The 19,471-nt window shown below is 48.1% G+C and overlaps 1 protein-coding gene across 4 annotated transcripts in view; it reads left to right on the forward strand.

Moving 5' to 3' along the window:
* The window catches only part of KIDINS220 (kinase D interacting substrate 220), a 337,500-nt gene that overhangs the window by 90,848 nt on the left and 227,181 nt on the right, over positions 1 to 19,471 (forward strand). For all 4 annotated transcript variants that reach the window (XM_082248990.1, XM_082248991.1, XM_082248992.1 and 1 more), the window contains exons 17-18: positions 7,722 to 8,011; positions 9,345 to 9,485. In XM_082248990.1, coding sequence (XP_082105116.1) covers positions 7,722 to 8,011; positions 9,345 to 9,485 — 431 coding nt within the window. The remainder of the gene's footprint in view (positions 1 to 7,721; positions 8,012 to 9,344; positions 9,486 to 19,471) is intronic.

Raw genomic sequence — 19,471 nt, forward strand, 5'->3', positions numbered from 1 at the left:
GTGAGTCCTCAGTGTTTGTTATCAAGAAATCCTTATGGGTAAGTCCCACCATCCTTATCACTGAATACAATAGCAGTTGCCTAAAATGGGACTTTAACAGGTGTAGACATTTTTCTGTAAAATCCATACATTTTATTTTACATAAATAAGGTTGTTGGTTTAAAATTATTTGCTGCAGGCTGACATGTACAAACAATACTAATAAAATTGATCAATCCTACCCCTTATACAAATTATTGCCTCCTGCGATATGTCACCAATAATACATTTTGACCACGCAGGATTCCCAAGATGCGGACAGCGAGACTTTTTTTCTTTTCACGTTTTAATAGGCAAATATTGCCCTTCCTCAGGACATTAAGGGAAAATACAATTGGGATTATTTCATGATAATGCCAAACAACATAAAAAAATATGTAAACAAAAAACTGACCTAAGTCAGTAAGTCAGCGCTCAATGACTCACAGTGGAAGGTAAATGCATAGACCATATGTGCAAAAAACACACAAGCATATATAAACATATAAAATGGTAAGGCAAAAATTTCTAAAGGAAGAGGGGGGGGAATGTATATATAACAAACAAGTCAAAGATGGGAGCGCAAAAACCTAATCTATGAACGAAGTCCTTCCACAGTCCGGAAAAAATCACAGTGTAGATGATTCCTTGTAGTGGATGGTCATGGAGTCCAAATCAAGGTGTATGTGGCATATAGAGCGCAGGCAGCTCCTCGGGAGGTGAGGGACCCTCCAGGCATATAACAAAAAAGGAAGAAGACAAAGGGCGCCAACTCACAATATAGTATGAGAAATATGACAATTTATTGTAGTGACTTACATGTACAAACGATCCAAAATACAGCCAGTAAACCATGAACAACGGTACTCGCAATGGGACACATCCGGGATGATCAGATCCGGGGACCTGCTGAACGGTCCTGTGCTGTGTGGCAGTGTCTATGATACAGGTGCCGGTTGCTGCTGTAGGTGGCGCAGGCTCCCTAAAAAAATATATTTCTCTTACGTCCTCCGACAGTCGCCGCCCACTTCATATTCATCACCAATGGGGTTATGTCCTCTATTCCGTAGGAGTAGCTAGGCAATAGAATATGTTAGTACAAAGACTTTTAACATATCCCACCCCCAGGGGGTGGTCCCCTCAGTACATAACCCTCCACTTCCTGTATCCAACTCAGTTTCATTTGTCTAGCTGTCAGGAGTAGCTGGAAGTTTCTGTGCTGGGGCACCTTGTCTCAGCTCCCTTTCCTTTCTTTGGATTTTATTTGAGTTTTTTCTCTCTTTCTTGTTAGCTGTTATTTTACCAGCGTTAGTTAGTTCTTCGGAAGAAGAGGATCATGCGGGCTGCGTCTCGGGCTGACCCCCCTGGTAGCAGGCTGTGGGTCAGTGGTTTCTCAGCCCGCCATCGAGTGTTCAGTCAGGTATCGCTCCTGAGTTATCTGAACGACCCATCCCTGTTCCGTGCAGGGATGCTAGGTGAGGTGGCTACCTCACCGGACGCTGTGCGGTTTCTCAACCCACCTTCTGATGCGTCCTGGATGCGACTCTCCCTGCCTCATGTGCAGCGGTTTGTTCGCCTGTGCGGGTCCCCCACGCCATGTAAGAGGTAAGTGCATTTATGTGGGGACCTGTCTGTCTGGGGGGTGTCAGTCTGGGACTGTGTACCTTGCCCTGTGTTCACACTATTACGTTTTCCCTATCTCTCACATTGCATGCTGTGGGCTGCAGGAGGGGGGGCTGGCTGCACTCTGTGTCAGTTTTCTGTCTGTGTGAACGGCTGTGTGCTGTGGGGCTTGAGTTTCTCATGCTTGGGGCACATTACAGCGCCGCTGCGGCGGTTTACCATGTTCCTTTTTTGGGCAGATGGTGTGTTTTACTTCACCCTCATGGGGTGTGGGAGCGGCGGTTTCGGCGGTTTCGGCGCCAAAACGGCGCCATTTTGGCTGCGATCGCTCCGGCCGCATGTTTTACATGCATGACGGCCATTTTCTTGTAGCCTCCATAGGCTTTAATAGAGCGCCCTGTATGCCAGCACTTCCTTTCCTTCAGGAGCACCGCAGGCAGCAGCAGCAGCACCGATCTCTCCAGGTTCATTTCTCTCTATTCCCTGTATCCTGCCTTGGTATACTTGTCCCTGTGGGGGTCCCTTGTGTGGGGTGCTTAGTGTGAGTGGGCTACGATCGCAGCGCTCTCTTAAAGGGGCGGTCACCCATTTATTTTTGCTACTACAGGGGCATGGATTCTCAGGAATGCTAGTTTCCTGCCAATTTAGTGGGAAGCCAGGGGACTGCGGTTTCCCCCCCCCGGGGGGTTTTGGCTGCGATTGTGGCTAGCCTTGCGACTCAGGTGCAAATGCTGGTGGCTGCTCAATCCTCTAAAAGGCCCAGAGTTTCAATTTCCTCTGATTCAGAGGGTGATGGTACTGGGGCTGCTGTGGCAGAGATCTCCTTATCGGGGTCTCGTTCCTCCCTGGACCTTATAGGGTCAGAAATGGAGGCTGAGGTAGAGGGGGTTGATAATTCTCCCCCTGGCTCGTCTGAAGAGCTTGCACTCATGGATGAATTGGTTGCTTCTATCAAGCAAACTCTGCGTTTGGAGGAGGAAACATTTCCTCCAGCTGCCTTGGCGGCTTATGGGACGCAGAAAAGATGTTTCCATGCACTGATGATTTTCAGCGCGCTGTGAAAGAACGATGGCGTAATATACGCAAACCTTTTGCTGTACCAAGTAGGTTTAAGCTGCGCTATCCTTTTACGCCCGCTACTGATGGGCGTTGGTGTGGCCCACCTCCGGTGGACCATGCGTTAGCAGTTTTGAACAAGTCCACTGCGATTCCTGCTGAAGACACCCCGGTGTTCCGGGATGCCACGGACAAGAGGATGGAGTCCCTTGCCCGTCGTACCTATTCTATTATGGGTTCTATGTTGAAAGCTTTATTTGCTTCACTTATGGCGGCCCAGGCGGTCGCGAGCTGGACGCAGGTGCTTAGGCGTGTCCTGGTGGCTGATTCTGCCCCCCAGGCGACTTTGGATATGGTGGATCAAATCCACCAGGGTGTCATGTATTTGTGTGATGCGGACCTGGATATGGTTCCGTTGGCTGCACGTGTACACAGTGTGGCGGTGTTATCTCGCCGCCTGGTTTGGTTGAAGTGTTGGTCTGTGGATCAATCTTCACTTAAGACCTTGGCCAATCTGCCTTTTGATGGTTCTCGCCTTTTTGGCGAATCCCTGGATGCCCTAATTAAAGGGGTCACGGGGGGTAAGAGCACGCTCTTACCTCAATCCCACAAGACTAAGACGGCTCCGGGAAAAAAGAATGCTTTCTTTCGGCCCCCTCAGGGGTCCTTTCGTGCCTTTCGGTCACACTTTGGGGCAAGCCGTCCAAGGGTCAAGGCTCCCGCAAGAAGCCGTGGGCAGGTAAGCAAAAGTCCGGCCAATCCGGTTCTGCGGCCCACAACAGTGCGGCCTGAAGGGGCGCCCTCACCCAATTCACAGGAAATCGTTCGATCTGGCTACTAGATCGAGTTTCTCTCTCTCGGCCGGAGAGCAGATTTTTTACCTCAAGTCTTCTGTTATCCCCGGAGCGTTTGCGGGACCTGCATCTAGCGGTGCAGGACCTGAGGGCTCAGGGAGTGGTGGTCCCGGTGCCTCATTGGGACAGATTTCGAGGGTTCTATTCCAATCTGCTCGCCGTGCCCAGGAAGGAGGGCAAGGTGCGTCCGATTCTGGACTTGAAGGCGCTGAACCGCTTTGTGCGGGTGCGCAAGTTCCACATGGAATCCCTGCGGTCGGTGGTGGCTGCCCTGGTTCCGGGGGAGTTCATGGCTTCCATCGACTTGAAGGATGCGTATCTTCACATCCCGATTTTCGAGGGTCACCAGAGGTACCTTCGATTCGCCATAGCGGAAGATCATTACCAGTTTGTGGCGTTGCCTTTTGGTCTCGCCTCGGCTCCGAGGGTGTTCACCAAAGTGCTGGCACCGGTTCTGGCTTTGTTGAGGGCCCAGGGCATTTCGGTTCTGGGGTATCTGGACGATATTCTGGTTCAGTCTGCGACCAGCCAGAGTCTGGAGAAGGATCTGTCCGTCACGTTGCAGACTCTGCAGGAGTTTGGTTGGACGATCAATTTTCCAAAGTCGACATTGTGCCCATCGGTTCGGATTTCTTACCTGGGTATGATTCTGGACTCTGTCCAGGCGAAGGTCTTCCTGCCGGAAGAAAAACTCGCAGCTCTTCAGGAGGCAGTCAGGTCCCTCAGGGACGTTCCATCTTCGTCCATTCGGACGTGCATGCGGTGTCTGGGATTGATGGTCTCGGCTTTCGAGGCGATTCCCTTCGCCCAGTTTCACACACGGGATCTCCAAGCGGAGATATTGTCCAAGTGGGACGGGCGTCCGCAGTCTCTGGATCTCCAGATGTCATTGAGTTCTCAGACCAGAAGGGATCTTCTGTGGTGGCTTCAATCCCCCTCAGTATCGGGGGGCAAGTCTTTTCGTCCCCTTTCGTGGACGGTGATCACCACGGACGCCAGCCTGTCGGGCTGGGGTGGTGTTCTGGGCGTTCTGTCCGCCCAGGGTGTTTGGTCGACGGAGGAATCCTCCCTTCCGATCAACGTTCTGGAACTGCGAGCGATACTCCTCTGTCTTCGTCGTTGGACGGACAATCTTCACGGCTACCCGGTTCGGGTGCAGACGGACAATGCCACGGCGGTGGCTTACATCAATCACCAAGGGGGCACCAGGAGTGCCCGGGCGGCTCGAGAAGTGGCCGCGATTCTGTCTTGGGCCGAGACGCATGTCCCGGCAATATCGGCAGTTCACATTCCGGGGGTGGAAATTTGGCAGGCGGTTTATCTGAGCCGCCAGACCCTGGACCAGGGGGAATGGTCCCTTCACCCGGCTGTCTTCCAGATGTTGTGCACGAGGTGGGGTCTTCCGGAGGTAGACCTGTTCGCGTCTCGTCTGAACAACAAAGTACCACGGTTCGTGGCAAGGACGCGCGATCCTCGGGCAGACGCGTCGGACGCGTTGGTTGCCCCGTGGCATCAGTACCAACTGATGTATGCGTTCCCACCGATTCAATTGCTGTCCAGGTTCCTTCGCGGAACCGACCACGGTGATTCTTGTGGCACCGGACTGGCCTCGCCGGTCCTGGTACGCAGACCTCGTAAATCTGGCAATCGACGCCCCGTGGCGTCTGCCTCTTCGAGAAGATCTTCTGTCGCAAGGACCGATCTTCCATCCTGCTTTACAGTCGCTGGCTTTGACGGCCTGGCTGTTGAAACCGAGGTCCTGAAGAACAGGGGTCTTTCCCCTGAGGTCATTCACACCTTAATAAATGCGAGGAAGTCTTCCTCGGGGAAGGTTTATTACCGTACTTGGAAGGCGTATTTTGCCTGGTGCGAATCCAGGGGTTTCTCTCCTGACACTTATTCGGTGTCTAGGGTGTTGCCCTTCCTTCAGACGGGTGTTGACCAGCGTCTGGCGCTGGCCGCGATCAAGGGTCAGGTGTCTGCTTTGGCCGTTCTTTTTCAACGGCCTGTGGCATCTGATTCTTTGGTTAGCACTTTTGTGCAGGGGGTACGTCATCTGATCCCTCCTAGGAGGGACCCTCTTCCCCCTTGGGACTTGAATCTAGTTCTATCAGTATTGCAGCGTGCTCCTTTTGAAAGGATCAGGGAGATCTCGCTGTCTTTGTTATCCAAGAAGGTCGCCTTTTTGGTGGCTATCACCTCGGCTCGTCGAGTGTCGGGGCTGGCAGCCTTGTCCTGCAAGTCTCCGTATCTGGTTGTGCATTTGGACAAGGTGGTCTTGCGACCTAACCCTTCTTTTCTTCCAAAAAGGGTTTCGGACTTTCATCTCAATGAGGACATTGTCCTACCTTCGCTTTGCGCGAAGCCGAAGCATCCGACGGAGGTGTTGCTTCACTCCTTGGATGTTGTCCGGGCGATTAGAGTCTATCTCAAATCGACTGAGTCTTGTCGCAAGTCGGATGCCTTGTTTGTCCTTCCGGAAGGTCCTCGGAAGGGCATGGCGGCGTCGGCTTCTACAATCGCCAAATGGATCAGACAGACCATTGATCAGGCCTATGCTTTGAAGGGGAAAGTTCCCCCTGTACCTGTGAAGGCGCACTCTACCAGATCTCTGAGTACGTCTTGGGCCTGTCGTCATTGGGCCTCAGGTGTGTAAGGCGGCGACTTGGTCGACCGTACACACTTTCACGATATTCTACAGAGTAGATGTTCAGGCATCGGCTGATGCTTCCTTTGGCCGCAAGGTTCTTAGTGCGGCAGTTCCCTAGAGCCCTTGTTACGGGTTCTTTGGCTTTTTGGGATATTTGTTTTTTTCCCTGGGTTTTCTTGCTCCTGTTGAGCGAGTGTTTTGTTCTTATGCCCAACTGGTTTCCTTCCTTTGGTAAGGTTCCTTTCTCTGATGGGGAGACGGCGTTGCCTTGGGCGCGGCTGCGTTCTTCCCACCCCTCATGTTTACACTGCTTTGGGACATCCCCATTGGTGATGAATATGAAGTGGGCGGCGACTGTCGGAGGACGTAAGAGAAAACGGAATTTTTGTAAAATCTTACCTGTAAAATTCCTTTCTCTGAGTCCTCCGACAGTCGCCGCCCCCGCCCCTCTTTTGGGGTTTTGATGTACTCTCTACTGCTATTCCACTGAAACTGAGTTGGATACAGGAAGTGGAGGGTTATGTACTGAGGGGACCACCCCCTGGGGTGGGATATGTTAAAAGTCTTTGTACTAACATATTCTATTGCCTAGCTACTCCTACGGAATAGAGGACATAACCCCATTGGTGATGAATATGAAGTGGGCGGCGACTGTCGGAGGACTCAGAGAAAGGAATTTTACAGGTAAGATTTTACAAAAATTCCGTTATGATATCTACCCAAATAGTTTGCACCCAGCTAGTAACGGTCAACCAACAGGACCTCTAGGAAGAGAGAGCAGTCATTTCATCAAAACACCCCATAGAACCTAATAGCATTGATGTGATCCTAACAAGTCATGTGTAGCCATGCTCTATAGCAGGGATCTCCAAACTGTGGCCCTCCAGCTGTTTCAGAATGATACATCCATGAGACATTGTAAAACTCTGACATTCACAGACATGACTAGGCATGATGGGAATTGTAGTTCCTAAACAACTGGAAGGCCATAGTTTGGAGACCCCTGCTTTATATTGATGTCAGTTGAATATCAGAGTTAGAGGCTGCTAGACATAGCTGCAGCTTACATCGGGCTGAGTCAGTGGCCTCTCTCTGGTGTTCCATTTTCATTATAGGCTCGCGTGCATGGTTTATCTCTCCTGCCCTTGTAAAAATTCAAAATTGTAAAATTAAAAAATGTGTCCGCGCAACACAAACGCTGTATATACAGCAAGGCTGCACCCTCTAGGTATCATTCACAGAATAAAAAAAAAAAAAAGCAAATAATATTATGCATTGCTCTGAGTTGTCCATATATGCCCTCTTCTTGTCCCATTTCCCTGTTGGAATTAAAATACACAGAATGAATTCTAATAAAAAATAATCCATACTCACGCTTGTCTGGTATCTAAGTGCTAGGTCAACCCCCCCCCCCCCCCCAGTTGTTAAAAGTTTGTGAGTGCAAATTCAGAATAAAATTCACTTTTGTTTCTTGTCTTTTAAAACAGCTGTTTTTGTAAATTATCTATGCTTTGTTTTAGGGAAGAAGAAATGGAAGAAGACCTGTTGCCTTCCATCTTTTGTCATTTTCATCTTTATAATGACCTGCATTTTTGCTGGGGTTATATTACTGGCAATCTTCAAAGTGGATGCGAAGAACATGACTGTAAATGCTATTCTGATAGCTGTGGCTTGTGTTGTTGGTCTGGTGTTGGTTCTGAATTGTCTCACATGGTGGCAAGTGATGGACTCCATACTGAACTCACAGAGAAAGCGCCTTCACAGTGCGGCCTCCAGGCTTCACAGGCTGAAGAGCGAGGGCTTCATGAAGGTACTGCCACTGATTGTCAAGTCTATGATCAATTAAAAAGACACTTCATGATTTGTGCTTTTAAAGGAATAATCCACAATGAGCAATGTTCCCCAATATCTGCATTTTTATCATAACATTGGTGATTTACATACCCACAAAAAGAAAGAGGAGTCTATGTCACATCACATTTTGTTTTTGCCTGGTCACCAATTTGGGGGACATTTTTTGTTTTGTAGCCAGGTCTCATGGTCTATAGCAGGGGTATGCAAACATTCTAAACAGGGTCGGTTTACTGTTCTTCAGACTTCAGGGATGCTGGACTGTGGCCATTGAGAGTAGAAAAGCTCCTGACATCAGAGGGAAAAAACAATTCCCCCGTCCTTGGTGTCATTGGGAGGAATAATGCCTCATCATTGGTGTCATGGGGAAGAATTGTGCCCTATTGTTGTACGTGGCAGAATTTTGCCGGGTCATTGGGAGGAATTGTGCAACATCGTTGGTGTCAATAGGAGGAATTGTGCAACAGTGGGGGGGGGGGATTTTTCTCCATCGATGGTATCAGTGAATGAAATATTGCCCAAGGGCTGGGTAAAAGCAAGCAAAGGTCTACATCTTTGGAGACCACTTGTCTATAGCACTGTTACATAGAATTGAACATGCCTTGCGATATGGTTATGCCTTGGGCAGGTCCTTGGGTTTTTCCCAAAGTTTTTACCTAGAACATGCATGAGGAAATAATGTTAGAGTGACAGCGACAATATAACCTTTTCCCAGGTTTAGAGCCGCTGGGTTATCAGTCTACACTACTCAAAATAATGTCCCTTGCTACTTTAAATGTTATAATGATATGATACCCTGTTGACGGTGCTGGCTGACTACAAGCAGGGGATAGGGACTAAAGTTTGCAGAGGAGAATTACTGTGAAGGGTTTTGAAGTTGCACTATATAACATTTTGGTTTGGATTTCAAGAACTTACCTGAATTATACTATAAAAGTAAAGTGGAAAATAGAAGTTGATTCACATGATTTATAGACCACAGTGAGAAAATAACTTCTAATTAGAAAGCTGTTTTTCAACAACCAGAAACTGGCTCCCACCGAAGATGAGGATTTTTTTAGGCACATGGGTGGTAGTAGGGGGATATAGCAGAGAAAGAAAAAGAACAATGATAAGGAAACCATTATAAGAGGAAAATGTATTAATGAAAGATTTAACTTCTGTGGTCCTCTGGCTATGGTTGAAAGATCCCATCCTGCTCTGACTTCTAAGCAATCATGTATCCAGACTGCCTATAAGCCACAGACGGTTTGTTTTGCCCTAATAGTGTCTGTGTGAATATTTGATTCCAGGTTCTGAAATGTGAAGTAGAACTGATGGCCAAAATGACAAAGACAATTGACAGTTTCACACAGAACCAGACAAGACTCGTTGTGATCATCGATGGACTGGATGCCTGTGAGCAAGACAAGGTCCTGCAAATGCTGGACACGGTAGGTACTTAGGTTTTCTGTTTGCCTATATGTTGTTTTCTCAGTAAAGGTAATATTTTACATGCTTTGTTTAGTAGAATAAATGTTGTTTGCTATTTTGATTAGAATAAAGAAAACTATTTTTACTTTCTTAAGGATTGAATTGTGGCTTTATGCCTGGTTCACACTTATGCGATGCAGGAAACGCAGTAATTCCTGTGTCTTTCCCGCACTGCATTGCAATTGCACAGTGTCCATGCGATCTGTTGCAGCTGTCATTGTTATCTTAACGACTCCCCGAAACAGATTGCAAATGCAGTGCGATTGGCAGAATCGCATCGCATGGATGTGAAAACCCGTGTGATGCGATTTAGGTGTGGGGGGGAGGGTCCTGCACCATTTTATTGTGGATGTGAAGCGATTTCAGCTTTATAAAATGTATGGCTGAAATCACACCGTCCAGACATCGCATGTAATGTGCACAGGAATGCAATGCGATTTCTGTGCTTATCACATGCAGTGTCTAAATTGCACAAGAAACACAAAGAAAGGCGAACCGACCTAGCGCATTATCCTCAATATAGGCTTTATTGTTAAAACATAGAAATGGCTACTCACAAGCAAAGGTATAAATCAATCAATTGATTGATTTATACCTTTCTTGTTTGCAGTATTGTTGGACTGCCCCAGTCCTTTAAGGCAGCAGGATCCTAGCCATCCAAGATGCCATTTGGAAAGTCCCGTGGATAGAGCAGTCAAGGAGTCGGCTTTTCTGAGCGCAGGAGATAGGTGGTTTATCCACCTTTTTTCGTTTGAAGCAGTCTAAATTGCACAAGTGTGAACCCAGGCTTAGTCCCGGTTCACACTTCTGTGATGCAGGAACGCTGCGAATATACAGCGTGTTCCCGCATCGCATCCACACCCCTGGCAGTTCACACTGTCATATGCGATACGCAGGGGGTGTCAATTGAAAGTTAACACCCCCAGTTGAGATCGCATATCGCAGTGCGATCTGCAAGTTTGCACAGAATCGGATCACACTAGTGTGAACCATCATGCGATCCGATTCTGCTGTGAATAAAAAAAAGGGTCATGTGCGTGTTTAGTGCGATTGCGGTGCGAATTCAGCCATACAAACTGTATGGCTGAAATTTGCACCGCACAGAGATGGCATGTCATTTAGGAGCAGTGCACTCCAAATTACATGCAATCTCTGTGATCGCACTAATGTGAACCGGCACTTATACTTGATAAATTTGTTATAATATTGTGTTTTTTTGTTTGTTTTTCTTTTACTCAGACACAAAATTTAAAATGTTAGCATTTGTGTATTCTCCTTTAAACCAGCAGGTGGAGCTTTAGGCTCCTTTTCACATATTTTCCAGTGTCCTTACCTCAGTGTTTATTCCAACATTTAAAAGTATGCAAAATCTCTAGGCACCCCAGATTAAAGTGGAAAAAATGCCCTATTTTGGCAGAAATGGGCAAGAGGCAGACTCTGATTTCCTGGCCCATGACCCTCAGGTATTGCAGGACTGTATTAGGGACCTGATATTCAAGTTGCACGCTCAAAATTCAACATGTACTTGACACAGCACAACCCAGCAAGCTGTACTTAAAAAAAACAGACAAGAAAACCTTGAAACGGTATGGAGACTTGTAGTCTAACAACAGTTAGAAAAGTACATTTAATCAAACTCAAATTCGAACTGAAGCACCACATTATGCTGCTCCTGCCACATCCAACCAAAGCACTTGGCAAGTAAATAATGGTCTGCCTTCCAACCAAGCCAGAGCATGGCTTTACAGTATGAGAGGCACTGAGAAAGCCTCATCCAGCTCTTCATAACTCCCATCAGCAAGTAAACAAAGGTCTTTCTTCTGGCCAAGCCGGAGCATCGCTTACACGCAGCTAGTTCACACAACGTGCTGATCCCTGTATTGACATTGTGACATAGGAAGGGGGCAAATGAGGGTGCAAGTGGGGCTGCTGTGCCAGCTAACCGCCTACATCCTAGCAACAAAGGATTTCATTGTACCTTTTCCCCCCCCATCACCCATGGCACCACTAAAAATAAAACCCAGAGGGCACCCCAAGTTGGAAAGGCAATCTTACCTTCAGAAAAAAACCTGTTTACCCAGAACAGTAGCTCAAACTGAAATTTGCATACCAAAGTTGATGAATTGGAGGAGTGATTCATCACAGTGACTCGTTAATCAACAGGTCGCCTCACAGGTCGCCCTAGTGTGAACCGAGGCTAAGTGTTTATAATGTTTTTTATATCTATACACAAATGTTTTGCCTTTCATTTTTATTTTAAACTGAATGTGTTGTTTTACAAGCTGATCATTTACAATCACTTTAACTCTCGGCAAGCCATGGCCTTGCACAGGCAGAGAGGTCAGGTGGAAAAGACAAAGGCGTTGGCTCCCAAATCCCTATATCAGGTAGGGAACACCCCTGCAAAGTCTGCCCTGTGATGGCTTTCCAAAGGGGTCAGGTTCATTCTCAATCTCTGCCCTTTTTGGTATCACTGTTTCAGGGGCACAGTCCTTGGTTACATTTGTGTCAAGCGAGGAGTTTTCTGCAAACATTTTTGGGCTGCGTGATCAGTTGTCAAGGTTTTTTTCTGGCTTGGAATGTCTGGGGCGCAAACGTGGGTTCTCTTTCTCCTCCTCCCTTTTTGAGGGGGGTGTTAGTGAATTTCTTAGGAATTAGTGCAGGCTGCTGAGGATCTGGAATTCTTTGTGGATGAGTTCTCCCAGCAGGAATCTGATGTCCAGGGCTGCCCCAGATACAAAAGCCCCATGGTGGGCTTTCCTGGTGATGTGGTACGCACTAGCCTCAAGTAACTGCTGCCCAAATTCTCCCCTACAGTCACTGGTTTTGAGTCCTGGTAGCCGCCAAAAGATCCCAAGACTTTACAGTGCAGCCTCACTAACCAGAAGTGATCCATGCCATTTGGGCTCACCCGGAAAAGGTGTTTTTAACAACAAAATGTTTTGCTCACCACTATTCCATGAAGGAATTGTACAAGAAGTGGGGTTCTCTGACTGTTGATCCAGCAATTTCCTACTTTAAATAGGAACCTAATAGTCCCCATGGAAGAGATCCTAGGCGTTAAAGACCCTTCAGATAAAAGATTTTAGAGCCTCTCTTTAAGGCGTCCTCTCTGGTAGCAGTGACCCTGTAGTCTGCGGTGGATGTGGTGGGAGTTTGCTTAACACTTAAAGTCTGGGCGAAATGTTTGCTGCTTTGGAGAGAAAGACTTGGAAGATCCTGACATTTTGCTGCTCCTGTAAAAAACTTTCCAAGAGCTTTAAGTTTCTTGGTAGATGCCTTGTAAGATTCCATACAACAGCTTTCAAAGTTTGGCACCATGTCTGTGAACATGAGAAGGATCCAAGTGTTCCTCAGTGCAACTTACCTGCAAGAGGCTAATTGAGACGCTGCTGAGGGTGAACGCTTGTTTGGTCTATCCTTGGATACCTTCATCCAGAAGTTATCTGTGGGGAAAAGCATGCTCTTATTTCTAAGAAGGCTGCAAGGGTAACAGGTTAGAAAACATTGTTGCGCTTAGAATGAAAGGGTTACTTTTGTAAGCAGCCAACCTCAGGCTTGAAGCAAACGCCTACATTCTACTTCTGTAATAAGACCTGGACCTCCAAGGTTCAAAAGGCAATTCCTCTTCACAGTCCAGGTGTGCCCCACCCCATGCAGCTTGGGGCAGAGCTGTTGGCCTTTGTGGCCACCTGCACTCAAGCAGTCATAGATGACTGGATCTGCAGCTTTGATGTCAAAAGACTACAAGCTGGAGTTTAGCTGCTTTTCCCCTCTATGCTTTATTCACACATCTGGCCAACAGTTTCTCCAGTTTGCAGTAGAGGATTGCCACTATCAGTTTGTAGTGTTGCCTTTTGGCCTGTCCATGGCTCCGTCAATGTTTACCTAGGTGACCACTCCGATTCTGGAGAGAACTTGGATATCCTCATTGTGGGATACTTGGGTGATCTTGTCAGCGAGCAATCCACTCAGAAACTGATGTCAAATTTCCAGCATACGGTACAAGTCCTGGAGAGGTTTGGCTGGGTGCTGAACCTTGAGAATTCCGCCTTGACCATTATCTGGAGTACTTAAGCTTAGTACTTGATACGGCATTGGCCAGGGTTCTGCTTTGTGCTGGAAAATTTTGGTTTCCTTTAACCCAGGTGGAGTTCGGACATCATTGGCAAGTTCTATCAAATTGAGCTTTTTGTCTGACAGTGATCACTACGCTTTCAAGGCTAGAAAAGTGTGCTACCGCACATAGAAAACTTTTTTGCCTGCTGTGAGCCTCCCGTCCAGTAAGTCATGTACAGCATTTTGGCTTTTATTCAATCTGGTGTGGAGATATCTCCAAAGTATACTGTCAAGGGACAGCACTCTGTCTTGGCTGTTCTGTTTCAAAAACCTATCTTGTCTTATTCTTTAGTTAAAGGCTTTTTGCAGGATGTCCCATGCATTGCTCTGTAGATTGCCGCCTTTGTCTTTGTGGGGCCTTAATTTGGTCTTGTCTCTTTTGCAGACTTCTCCTTTTGATCCTCTAAGAAATTTCCTTGTTACACAAGGTTGTCTTTTTGGTTGCCATTACAGTGGCTTGCAGCTAACCTTCCCTAACCAGACTAAGGTAGTGTTGAGGACTCGGTTCCCCTTCTACAGAATGTGGTTTCTTCATGCCACCTGAATCAGGACATTGTGTTTCCATATTTTTATCCTTTAACTATGCATCCTAATGAGAAGTTACTTTACTGTTTGGATGTTCAAGCTGTTTGAGTATATCTGAAGTCTACAGCTTTAATTCAACAGTCTGATTTCTTGTTTTTTCCCCCTGAGGTTTCTCGCAAGGGTAAGGTTACTTCTCGATAAAGAATTTTTAGGTGGATTTCTCAGGCCTATTGTATCAAGGTTCCTCCTTTCCTGGTCAAGGTCAGTTCTACCATGGGAGTCAGTGCTTTCTACGCTATTCAGCATGAATCTGTAAGGCTTCTATCTGGTCTTCTCTTCATGCATGTACAAAGTTCTACCAGGTAGATGTTCACTCCTTTGTGAATGCCAGTTTTGGGTGAAAGGCCTTGCAAGTGATCTTGTAGTGCGGTTCCCCCTATTCTGTTTTGGATCTTGAGTGTGTTGGCCTTGTTGGTGTATTTCCTACCACTCTTATTCAGCTATTTAGGGTATCCCAAGTAGTCGCGAATAACAAATATTCTGTGTCCTGTGATGCAGAATTTAGGAATATAGGGTTTTTGGCCTACCTCTAAAATTCTTTTTCTCTATCGCTCATTGACAGACGTAGTCTTCTTGATTCTCAAGAGCTGGGTTATGTTGTCTCCGCAGGAGTAGGACTAGGCAGAAAGACAAAACGTTCTGGCTCCACCTTAGGGGCAGTCCCTGAGGGTATATCCTCCCTCTCTCTGCTACAGGGAATCAGTTTTTTTCTGTCTAGTCAGGAGTAAGGACCTAAGTTCCTTGCTGGGATCTTTTTGGTCCTGGCAAGATTTTTTCTTTAGAAAAAACATTTTTTAGGTAGTTTTTCTCCAGTGTTTTTTTCCTGTGAGATCTTCAAGCAAAAACGCCGGACTGGGCGACACTAGTGGTCACCCCAGCCGGCCTACGAGCGCGCGCAGACCATTGCATTGCGCTTGGTCGGCCGCGACACATTCAAGTAAGTATGCGGGGCCGGGCGACGGGCTGGATGTTGAGATCCAGTGGTCACCCCGGTTTCTGCCTACGAGCGCGTGCAGACCAGAGCTCCGCGCTGGGTCGGCCGCGACGGAGTCCCAGTGGAGGGACTGACCTTGCGAGTTAAAAGTCTCGCTTGGACGCCAGGAACCAGAGAGTCGAGGCGTCCGGAGTGGTCCACAACCCCCCACCCCGGTGGAGAGGGTATTGTGAAGAGAGGGTGCCTGTCGGTTTGGTATGGTGAGTAAACGTTCCCTTTTTTCTTTCCTCGTTATGAGGCAGTATGAATTATGGGCCCCTCCATACATGGTCAGTATATATCTGACACTAAAAGTCCCCCTTGTAAATACAGTATGTGTTTGTGGGAAGTGGACTTGGTTTGAGAGCTAACACTCTACCCAGCAGACTGTAGCATTACAGCAGACATAGGAGGTATAATCCTACCTTATTTGTAGTGTATCTCCTGTAGATCTATAAATCGCCACTTAGCAGAGATGCAGGTGGATGTGCTGGGAAAAACGATTTCGGCGGTCCGCCGCCATTTTGCCGTAGACCAGGTGCATGTATGTCCTCAGGTCACGCCGGCCGCCATGTTTTTGGAGTCTAATGTCTCTTGTATGGGGGCGGCCATGTTTCATGAGCCCAGCTACCTCGTGGAGAGCTGGGAACGCCGGAAGGCGTACACAGGGGGCGGAGCCACGTCCTTCTACCCGGGAAAAAGCAACAGCTCCTTTCAGTCTGTAAAAGACAGACGCTGACTGCAGTTGGTTGGAAACTTCACTGCATCGGTTGGTGAGCCTTGGGGGTCCCTCTCTCTCTCTCTGTGGGGATCGAGAAGCAGGTACTCTGAGGGGCGCTATTGCGCTAGGGGGAGACACATAAAAAAAAAAAAAAAAGTTTTTTTGTTTTTTCTGGCAAAGGTGTCCTGAATTAACATGGACCCTGCCACTCGTGTATCTCCTCCGGATCCCCTCGAGGGGTCTGCAGGATCCTCCAGCACCCCACTGACGGTTGAATCATTGTCAGCTATTATGGAAACTTTTGTGTCCCGGGTGGAAGTGGCTTGTCGGGGACAGGGCGCAAGAAAGCGACCCCCGCCTAACCCCTTATTATCTGAGACCTCGGATTCAGACTCTGAGCCTATTTCTGCAGTTGCAGGCACCTCATCTGGGATTGGTGTCTCGTGTACTGTCTCTTCAGACAGTGAGGAGGATGTTTCGGCATCAGCCATAGCCAAAGAGGAAGCGTTGGTAAACGCACTCATTGTATCTGTTCAAGAAACCTTAAGATTACAGGGTATTCCGTCGGAAATAGCTGAAACTGAAATCCCTTTTGGGACTAAAAAACGCATCAAAGTGGCGAAGGTTTTTCCATTGCCCAAATGTTTTGGCAATCCAATCAAAGAAGAAATGGAGTCTGCCAAAACGCACTTCTACTATTTCTAAACGCATTAACAGGCGTTATCCGTTTGAGGAAACCCTCATTAAGAAATGGACAGAACCACCAGTGGTGGATTCACCAATTGCTAGATTGAATAAAGCCACGGTTATTCCTCTAGAAGACGCTCCGTCTTTTTTTTTTTCCAAATATTTTATTTATTGAGAAAGGCAGTACAGTGGGAAAAACAAACATAAATACAACCGTGATCGAAAAATACCCCAGTCAAATAGGGGAAGCATATTCCATACAAAATAAACAGTCAAGAATGGTAGTACATTAATGCAAGAGAGAACTGGAAAAACAAGTCTCCACATCCAAAAGAGGGGGCGAAACACCCCCCCCTCGGGACTCGTCCGAACTACAGTAGCTCAAGACACCCGGAGAGGGATACAAGATATCAGCAGGGTATCAACAACTCTTCCCAAACTGTCACTACCCAACCTTTTATAGAACGTTGAAAATACAAGATAAGGAAGTGCAGAGCAGGAGTTCCAAGGGAGGGGAAAGAGTGAAGGAAACAGAGGGCCGAAGGCGGAGAAAAAAAAAAAAAAAAGGGGGGGGGGGAGAGGGGAGGTGGGGGATAGGTGGGGCGCCCGACACCGACTGCGTCACCCGCCAATCAAGCGCCAGCTCAATCCTCAGCTCTAAGTGCCCAGTAGGGACTTCCCCTTGTCAGTGAAGATGAAAGCGTTCCAGAATCCCCACGTCTTCTCATATCGTTCCCTTCTATTTTGTGCCGTGAGTGTGAGATCCTCCATCCGGTTGATCTCCACTAATTTACGCGTGCAATCCTGTATAGTGGGGGTTTTAGTCGACTTCCAAAGCATCGGAATGCAGGCTTTAGCAGCACAGAGCACGTGTGGGATAATTGACTGTTTACTCTTGGAGATCGGCATGGTGGACAAGTGTAAAAGATAAAACTCCGGGGTGTCGGGGAGGGTTCGCTCTGTGAGTTCTCCCAGAAGCGCCCGCACCTCCTTCCAGAAGGGTGCAATCCGAGGACATGACCAGAAGATATGCAGCATGGTCCCTACACTTTCCCCACAGCGCCAGCAAAGCTCCGACGTGTCCGGGAAGAATTTGTGTAGGAGAGAGGGGACTCTGTACCAACGGGTAAGGATTTTATAATTCAATTCCTGTAATTTCGTACAGGTCGGGGTTTTCAAAGCCAGGGTACAGATCTTTAGTCGTTGAGCCGAGGACAACTGCAGCTGGAGGTCCCGTTCCCACTTCCCCAGACTGGGTATCGCATAGTCATCTGCCGGGGTAATCAACAAACTGTAGGATTTAGAAAGAGGGCTAGGCAGCCCACCCTCCCCTACGCACAGGACTTCGAACGGCGTAAGGTCCCTCGCAAAAAGCGAAGGGTCCGACAAAGAGTGCAAAAAATGATGGAGTTGGACTGCCCGCCAGAACCCCAGGCGAAAGGGGCCCTCCTGTGCCATCAAGTCTTCCATCGAAGGCCAGCAGTCCCCCCGTAGAAAGTGAGAAGCCCGGGTTACACCCCGCGCCTCCAATCCGCGAAGAACCGGATCTAGGATTCCGGGCTCAAATGCCGGATTCCCGATGATGGGATAAAGCGGGGAAGATGGCGTAGAGATCATAGGGTTGGACATAAGCGGGTGTATAGTGGCCAACGTCACCCCCACTGTGGGGTGGGAGCGTATATAGCGGGGGAGGTCCCCCGTAAGCCATGGTGCCCCACCAAGGGGGGCAGCCAGCTGCTGCCACTCTATCTGCACCCACAGCTTGCCCGTAAAGTGCCGTCGCCAATCCAAGACGCGACTAAGATGTACTGCCTGGTGGTATTTCTCCACGTCCGGGAGGGCCAGACCTCCAAATTGTTTAGGCAAAGTCATATGACTACGAGATAGGCGGGGCCGCCCATTAGCCCATATAAACCGGATGAAGATCGTGCGGACCTGTGCAAAGAAAGAGGACGGGATCTTGATAGGAAGAGCCTGTAGGAGATAGAGAATCTTGGGAAGAATCGTCATTTTAAGTAGGTTGCAGCGTCCGAACCAGGAATGTAAGCCCGTGGCCCAGGAGGCCAAGAGCTTACGGATTTGAATCAGCAGAGGAGGAAAGTTCAGTTCATAAATCTGCGACAAATCCGGGGAGATCTGGGTGCCCAGATATGTAATCGCCGAGGTGGTCCAGCGGAATGGCAATGTCGAGGACAGATGGGACAACAGAGACGCCGGTACTTCCACCCCCAGAGCTTCGGACTTGTGAAAATTGATCTTCAAATTAGAGCAGTAACCATACTGCTCTATTTCCCGCAAAAGGTTTGGCGCTGAAACAATAGGATTGGTGAGCGAGAAGAGCAAATCGTCCGCATATGCCGACACTTTGCAGTCCAGGTCCCCTGTCCTAACTCCAGCAATATCCGGATTGGACCGAACCCTACACAGGAGGGGCTCCAGAGAGAGTGCAAAAAGCAGCGGGGAGAGCGGGCACCCCTGCCGAGTACCGTTGGATATCCGGAATGAATCAGATAGTATGCCATTGCACTTTACCTGTGCCGAGGGGCGTGAGTAGACGTGACCAATCCATGACATTAGGGTATCACCCAAACCCATGGAGCGTAAGGTGGACATCATGAAGCGCCAGTTGACCCGATCAAACGCCTTTTCTGCATCTGTATTAAGAAGAACGCACGGCGTCCGAGAGGTCTTGGCTATGTGGATCAGGTTCAATACTTTCGAGGTATTGTCTCTCGCTTCTCTGGAGGGTATGAACCCCACTTGGTCTAGATGGACCAAATGTGGCATATGGGGACTCAAGCGGTTTGCAATAATTTTCGTGAAGATCTTGAGATCCAGGTTAAGGAGCGAGATGGGTCGGT

Source organism: Pelophylax lessonae (genome assembly GCF_965119305.1).
Source record: "Pelophylax lessonae genome assembly, chromosome: 3".
Lineage (NCBI taxonomy): Eukaryota > Metazoa > Chordata > Amphibia > Anura > Ranidae > Pelophylax > Pelophylax lessonae.